Source organism: Emydura macquarii, unplaced genomic scaffold (genome assembly GCF_026122565.2).
Source record: "Emydura macquarii macquarii isolate MOO-44397 ecotype Brisbane River unplaced genomic scaffold, CSIRO-AGI_Emac_v2 contig_2325, whole genome shotgun sequence".
NCBI classification, from domain to species: Eukaryota; Metazoa; Chordata; order Testudines; family Chelidae; genus Emydura; species Emydura macquarii.
Window position 1 is genome coordinate 412,372 of NW_027132462.1, and position 7,708 is coordinate 420,079.

At 45.0% G+C, this 7,708-nt stretch overlaps 1 protein-coding gene across 1 annotated transcript; it reads left to right on the top strand.

Annotated features, from left to right (window-relative positions):
* Positions 1 to 1,183: 1,183 nt before the first annotated feature.
* Positions 1,184 to 6,710, top strand: LOC137161589 (olfactory receptor 51G2-like). Its single transcript, XM_067560972.1, has 2 exons — positions 1,184 to 1,282; positions 5,735 to 6,710. The coding sequence occupies exon 2, from the start codon at positions 5,775 to 5,777 to the stop codon at positions 6,708 to 6,710; it is 936 nt and encodes a 311-aa protein (XP_067417073.1). The 5' UTR covers positions 1,184 to 1,282; positions 5,735 to 5,774.
* The last annotated feature ends 998 nt before the right edge of the window (positions 6,711 to 7,708 follow it).

Sequence of the window (7,708 nt, forward strand, 5' to 3'; positions counted from 1 at the left end):
ATGGGGTTGGAACACCACTGCAGTTTGGCCTGGATGCTCCTCCATCAGGCCAGCTGAGAAGGGCTCCATTCTCACCACACTCAGCTCCAGGTGACCAGAGGTGTGTGGTCCAGTAACACAAGTGAGCGAGGCTCATGGTTTGAGCATAGCTGGTCTGGAAAACAGAGGATTTTACCTCACGAAAAATTCTGACCCATAGTAAAATGTTTCCTTTTCATCCAGTTTTGGGGGTGGCTTTTCATAGAAAACTGCTCATTTCCCACTGAAATTTCAGTTGCCATGGCCCTGCCCAGCTGTAGCTGCCTGGATCCCCAAGAGAAATTGGAGGCTTTTCGTCTCCCTCTCCTCATGAATGAAGGTGGCACTGATTGAGTCTATGGCTGCATTCTGGGTTTGGAAAGGTCTAAACCTCCAGCCCAGTCTATATCTCACTTGTTACTATAGCCAGCCTTCCCATCAACATGCAGCCCCTCCATTCTCTATAACGGCCCCTTCACAGATCCCGTGGGCAGTGGCTACTGTGACAGGCCCGGTAGCACATCTCCGATGAACCAGTGCTCCCAGGGAGCTAGAGAGGGTGCTAGAGCAGTTATGGAGGCACAGAGATTATGGGTGGGAGGGCTGGCTATCAGGGGATCACTGAGATGTGTGAATAACTTTGGGGATCCATGGATGCTGGGTCCTCCCCTTTATCCCTCAGGAAAGGAATGTCCCCTATTGGAACAATCAGAGGGAAATTTCCAGGTAGGAGCTGTGTGGAATTTTCCTTCCTCATCCTGCACCCTGGGTTTGCAATGCAGGAAAGGGGGCTGGTGGGGAGAAATCTGACCCTACGTAACTATTATTAGTCTGATTTACTGTATTGCAGCAAGATTACAGCTGTAACAGCATCATCGTACCAGTTGGACACCCTCAAGGGAGCCCTGTGACTGCTCTGAGCCGTACGCACAGCGCTGACAGCATGGATTGCAGGAATAGAGCCTGAAGCAGGGCGTGTGCTGCTGGACAGTTTGGTGGCATCACCGAGCATCCCCTGTGACTGGGCTTCCTGCAGTTTGCCATTGGCCATGACGGGGTTAAAGCTGGCACACACTGAAGCAATCAGCCGAGGGTCCCAGGTGGCCAAGTGGCCCCCAAGGAAATGGGCAAACATGCTTCATAAGGACAGTTGCAGCCTGTCTGAGCAGACACTGCCTGCTGCCTGTGCAAGCTCTCTGCTGACTCCTTCTCCGTTAGGGTGCAGATCTCTGTTGGCAGCTGCTCTCCTTCTCGCAGGCATTGGGTACGTTGGCAGGTTTCTGTGTCTTTAAACTTTCAAACTCCAAGGGGAGGGTAAAGGCTGACAGCTGTAGTGATGGGCAGATGTTCTGTGCAGCGGCAGCTGGCTCTGCTGGGCTGTGGGTGTGACTCAATGACAGGGGCTGGAGAGCAGACAGCACTAGGTAGCTGGGGAACCCTCCACTCCATGTACCCTTGGTCTATGGGGAATCATTCCAGGGACATAGAAACCCCAGATTCAAAGGAAGCTCGGAGTGTGAAAACCTCGATGCCCTGAGTCAGGATTTCTCAACGGGTCCCATTTCCAGAGCTGCACGGGTTATTCTCCTGCCCAGAGAAGAGCCCATGCAATATCAGTGGTAGTTCCCAAATCACCTAAGGTTTATTTGCTGCTGGTAATTTAATGAGCAAATCCATGTACAAAACTTGTATTCTCTGACTGGACTGTGAACGCAGGAATGCAGAGCTGTGTTGCTTTGCGGTAAAAGGTCATATAAGGCAATTGGAATATTTCTGTTTCCTGACTGGATGAGGGCTCCAGCATCTCTGCCCTTTAAAAACCACTCAAAGTTACATCTCTGCTCCCTCTCTAGTCTCCAAGTGCCCTCAAACTGGGCCTTGGGCAAAAACACACTGCTTCCATCTCTCTGGTTTTTCCATTTGGGAGGCTGTGACCTGTGGTGGGGAGTGACCAGCCAGCCTTCCTGAACCAAACTATTGTTGAATTTGAACTGTAGGAATAAAGCTTCACACGAGAGAATGAAAGACTTTTAAAATGACAGTCTGCATCTAGATTCATAGAATCATAGGGCTGGAAAGGGCCTCGAGAGGTCATCTAGTCCAGTCCCCTGCACTCATGGCAGGACTAAGTCATATCTAAACCATCCCTGACAGGTGTTTGTTTAACCTGCTCTAAAAATCTCCAATGATGGAGGTTTCACAACCTCCCTAGGCAATTTTTTCCAGTGATTAACCACCCTGACAGTTAGGAAGTTTTTCCTAATGTCCAACCTAAACCTCCCTTGTTACAGTTTAAGCCAACAAACCCACTTCTTTCAGTCTTGCCTCATAGGTCATGTTTTCTAGACCTTTAATCATTTTTGTTGGTCTTCTCTGGACTTTCTCTAATTTTAGCTTCTGATCCTGCCTTATTTTCACTGCCATTCACTAAGTTAGACATCCAATTGCCACCCACCTTCTTGGTGAAAACCGAAAAGGAGAAGAAGTCATTGAGCACCTTTGTCATATCCGCCTTTTCTGTTATTGTTTTTCCCCCTTCATTGAGTAACAAACCTACCTTGTCATTGGTCTTCCTTTTGCTTCTAATTTATTTGTAGAATGTTTTTGTGTTACCTTTTTTGTCTCTAGCTTGTTTAATTACATTTTGTGCCCTGGACTTTCTAATTTCCTCCTGCATACCTGTGTTATTTGTTTATATTCATCCTTTGTAATTTGACCTAGTTTCCACTTTTTGTAGGACTTTTTTGACTTTTAGATCACTTAAGATCTGCTGGTTAAGCCAGGGTGGTCTCTTGCCATACTTCCTATCTTTCTTATGTAGTGGGATAGTTTGTTTTTGTGCCCTTAATAATGTCTCTTTGACAAACTGCCAGCTGTCTTCAGTTGTTTTTTCTCTTAGACTTGCTTAACAATGGGATCTTACCTACCAACTCCCTGAGTTTGCTAGTCTGCCTTCTTGAAATCCATTGTCTTTATTTTGCTGTTTTCCCTCCTACCGTTCCTTAGAATCATGAACTCTATCATTTCCTGATCGCTTTCGCCCAAGCTGCCTTCCACTTTCAAATTCTCAACCAGTTCCTCCCTGTTTGTTGAAATCAAATCCAGGACAGCCTCTCCCTTAGTAGTTTTCTCTACCTTCTGAAACAAAATAATGTCTCCAATACATTCCAAGAACTTGTTAGACAGTCTGTGTCCTGCTGTATTATTTTCTGAGAAGTTATTATCCGTGTAGTTGAAGGCCCCATTACCATCAAGTCTTGTGCTTTGGATGATTTTGTTAGTTGTTTAAAAAAAGCATCATCCACTTTTTCTTCCTGGTATGGTGCTCTGCAGTAGACCGATACCATGACATCACCCTTGTTTTTTGCCTCTTTTATCCTTACTCAGAGACTTTCAACAAGCCTGTCTTCCATTTCCATCTTACCCTCAGTTCAAGTGTATACATTTTTAATATATAAGGCAACATCCCCTCCCTTTTTTCCCTGCCTGTCCCTCCTGAGCAAGCTGCACCCTACTACACCAATATAACAGTCATGTTTATTATCCAACGAAGTCTCTGTCATGCCAACTATGTCACAGTTGTATTTATTTACTAGCATCTCAAGTTCTTCCTGTCTTTATGTATCTGTGTCTGAGGAGCTTCTCAGCACCAGCTACCCCGCCTCTGGATAGACTCCCAGCACTGGAAGAACAAGCTGTGTAACTTGGCTGGAGCCTGGAAATGAGGCCTTCACAGCCTACATTTCAGAGGTTGTCTCTTAACATCCTGAAGTGTTTAGTGAGAGATGGCTTTTCTTTAGCTATTGTTTCCCTTCCTGCGTGTTTTCCAGGAGACTGCTCTTGAACTAAGACTAGCCATACTGGTCATATCCCGATATTTAACCCATTGTAGCAGTGTAACAGGTGCTGGATTTACTCTGTCCTAGACCAGTGGTTTTCAAGCTGTGGTACATGGACGCCTAGGGGTTTGCAGATTTCAAGAGGTATTCACACCTTCATTTTAAACTTTGTAAGGGTCTGGAAATGAAAAAGGTTGAAAACCAGTGTACTAGAGAGTGAGAGCCCAGAGAAAGTATGTTGTAGATTCTGATCCCATTCTAGACAAAGGTTGCAGACTGACATCACAGACGCTAAGGGGAACCAGTCAGCTATTGACCCAAGGATAGAGGAGCTACTAGTTGCAGAGGATTTCCCCGTTTTTTGTTTGCTGACAAGTGAATGAATGAGGGCTGAGAGTCTGCAATCTTTTCAAGTTCTCAAGAAATCCAGATGATCCATATTATGTTTTAGGTCCTCCTCTAGCCTGAGATATCAACACTGAAAGAAGATCTAAGGGAAAAGAATGGGTTTACATGTGTGTGATAAAGTATAGTGCTATACATGTTATGCCAAAACTTTTCATCGTAATACGATTATTAAAAACCAAACTCTCATCACATGGATGTCTATTGAAAGCCAGCAGCAGAGTTGTTGGAATCTGTACAGGAAGGAACAGGTGTAACTTTACTACATGGTGGCCTTTGCTTTAAAAAGTATTTCAGAGGTATTCCAAACACTCTTTGCAATGAATTTGTGCTATTAACTCCTTGTTCAGTGAGCAGTTTGATGATATTATCTCCTGGTAACAGACCAGAAGCTGTTTCTCACACTTACATGCAGAGTCATGCACACAATAACTCTGCAATACTTGCGTGAGACTTTCATAAAAGTCATGAGACAACAGACCACTGGTCTGTGTTTCAGGAAAGAGTAGAGAAGAGGTGCAGGAAAAGGGATTATAATAGCTCATCACCAGTTACACGAGTATGGCTGAAGGAATTCGCACACTGCTGTATACCAGAAGCTTTTTTACATTAAGGGTCATGAACACAATAAGTGCAATACTTGCATGGGACTTTCCACACACACACAAAAAAAAGAGACATCAGAACCCCTGGTCTGTGTTTCAGCGAAGAACAAAGATGAGTTTTAGGAAAGGAGATTATATATTGGTTGTATGTAATTTACTCACATCATCTCTTACACAAGTATGAGTGAAGAAACGAACCCTTCTCCTGCCGAAATAAAGTAACTGACTATATTAGTTTGAAACATGTGAAATATCTACAGAAACCTTGTCTGGGGAGATGATGGGAGTCCTGTGAGGAAAAAGAGAAGGATGATGTACCTATCTGGATTCAATCTACACTTGCTAGCTTTTCTTGGAGGGATTCTTGGGGGTCAGAGTGTATCATCAGGAGCATTTGTTAAGTGAAAGTTAGTAGAGCCTGATTCTGATCAAATTTACACATGTAAATTTGGAGTGTCGCTGTTGAAGTCAATCTTCCTGCACTCAGAACCTGGCCAATTACAGTAGTGAGATTTTTTTTTAAAGTCTTGTAAGAGCTATCAACTTTCCTGACTTACACCATAAACATTCTCTAAATAGTTCATGTCAGGACGAAACTTCCTCTGGGAGTAGGTTATCTCACAGCTCTCTATTGCAAGGCTTCTTCTACCTTCCTCTGAAGCATCTGGTACTGGCGAGTGGATACTGGGCAAGGTCGACTGTGGGTCTTATCCAGTCCGGCAATGCCTATTTTCCTTTCAGTGGTGTAAATCCAAGACTATATATTTGCTGATCTTCCCTGACCTCCTGGAACTCTGTAGATATGCACTGAGAGCAGAATGATGTCTCTTTCAATATCATCAAGTCTCCTCTTATTTTTCCTTTCAGGAAATAACGTTCAAAACACCTCAGACGTGCCCTGTGCATCATGTCAGCTGTTAATGACACCAAATTCCAACCTGTTGTTTTCCTTCTCACTGGAATACCTGGGCAGGAAGACGTCCATGTCTGGATTTCTATCCCCTTCTGCTTAATGTACATTATTTCCATATTAGGAAATTCAGTCATTCTATTCATTATAAAAACAGATTCAAGTCTCCATGAGCCCATGTACATTTTTCTTTCCATGCTGGCCGTTACAGACCTTGGCTTATCCATATCCACCATGCCGACAACACTGGGTATATTCTGGTTTAACTCTAGGGAGATCAGCCATGATGCTTGTTTTGCCCAGGTGTTCTTCATCAGCTTGCTTTCATTCACTGAATCCTCCGTGCTCTTGTCGATGGCCTTTGACCGTTTGGTTGCGATCTGTAACCCACTGAGATATGCTTCCATCTTAACCCCACCCAGAATAGCCAAGATGGGACTGGTGTCTCTGTTAAGAGGGGTGGGGTTAATATTCCCACTCCCCATTCTCCTGAAACAGTACCGATACTGTCAAGCCAACATCCTCTCCCATTCCTACTGCCTGCAGCAGGAGGTCATGAAGATGGCTTGTTCGGATATCAGAGGCAACATCACCTATAGCTTCTTTTTAGCAGTCTCTTCAGTGGGATTCGACTTGCTTCTCATCCTCCTATCCTATGTGATGATCCTCAAAACAGTACTGAGCATCGCTTCCCACACGGCGCGCCTCAAGGCCCTGAACACCTGCGTCTCCCACGTCTGCGTCATGCTGCTCTTTTACATGCCGTCAATTAGCTTGTCTGTGATATACAGATACAGTAAGAACTTTTCTCCCTTGGTGCAGATTGTCATGGCCCATGTGTATTTGCTGGTTCCTCCCCTGATGAACCCAATCGTGTACAGCGTGAAAACCAAACCCATTCGTGCAAGGATAATCAGGGTGTTCGTCAAGTGAAGGGTCAGTTCATCATCTGGATCCAGAGCTGGTGACAGGGGAGTTGAAAAACACAGCCATTTATTCCATCCTCGAGAGTTACATAGAATCATAGAAGATTAGGTTTGGAAGGGACCACAGGAGGTCATCTAGTATAGGCCACTGCTCAAGGCAGGACCTACCCCAACTAAATTATCCCAGCCAGGGTTTTATCAAGCCAGGCCATAAAACTTCTAAGGACGGAGACTCCACCACGTCCCTGATAACCTATTCCAGTGCTTCACCACCCTCCTAGGGAAAACGTTTTTCCTAATATACAACCTAGACCCCACTGCAAATTTAGACTATTGTTCCTAGTTCTGTCTGTAGGAAAGTAAAGAGTTAAAACCTGGACAATTTAGCCATTCCCTGCTCATTCCCAGCGTCGAGGAAAACGAGCAGACAATAAAGGGTTCCGTCTCCCCAATCTGCCCCCAGGACAAACTTTTTGATTATTTCTAACACTATCATCTGGCACCATTGAGATCTACCTAGCTCCATTCTTTTTGGACCCCCCCTTCAGGTACATCTGAGAGGACCTGAGCTACTGATCTCCCTTGCTAACTCCTAAGGGAGGACAGCGCACGAGGGTACTGGGACCAAGGCAGTGAGCAGCATTAACATAGTGACTGTCTTTGTTTAGAACCAGGGGATTGGTAGGATGTTATTGCCTAAAGACCTGTATGGGTGTCTGCTCAGACCTCAGAATTGCTGTTGATACAGTCAGTACGCAGAAGGAACGTGGATGTTTTGTCCCATTGTCCATGACCTGTCACTGTCCCGTCTCTGGTTAAACACCCAGGGGCCATGAGAAAAGCTGCAGAATATGCCCAGTGTCGTTGGCATGGTGGATATCAATAAGGCCTGATTTTCACCAGTCATGAGCCTCCAGTGACTTCAACTGGAGTCGTCCTGTGGCTTCTAAAGATGGGTGAGCTCATCTGGACCAGAGAAGAACTGACAGGAGAGTAGCTGAAATC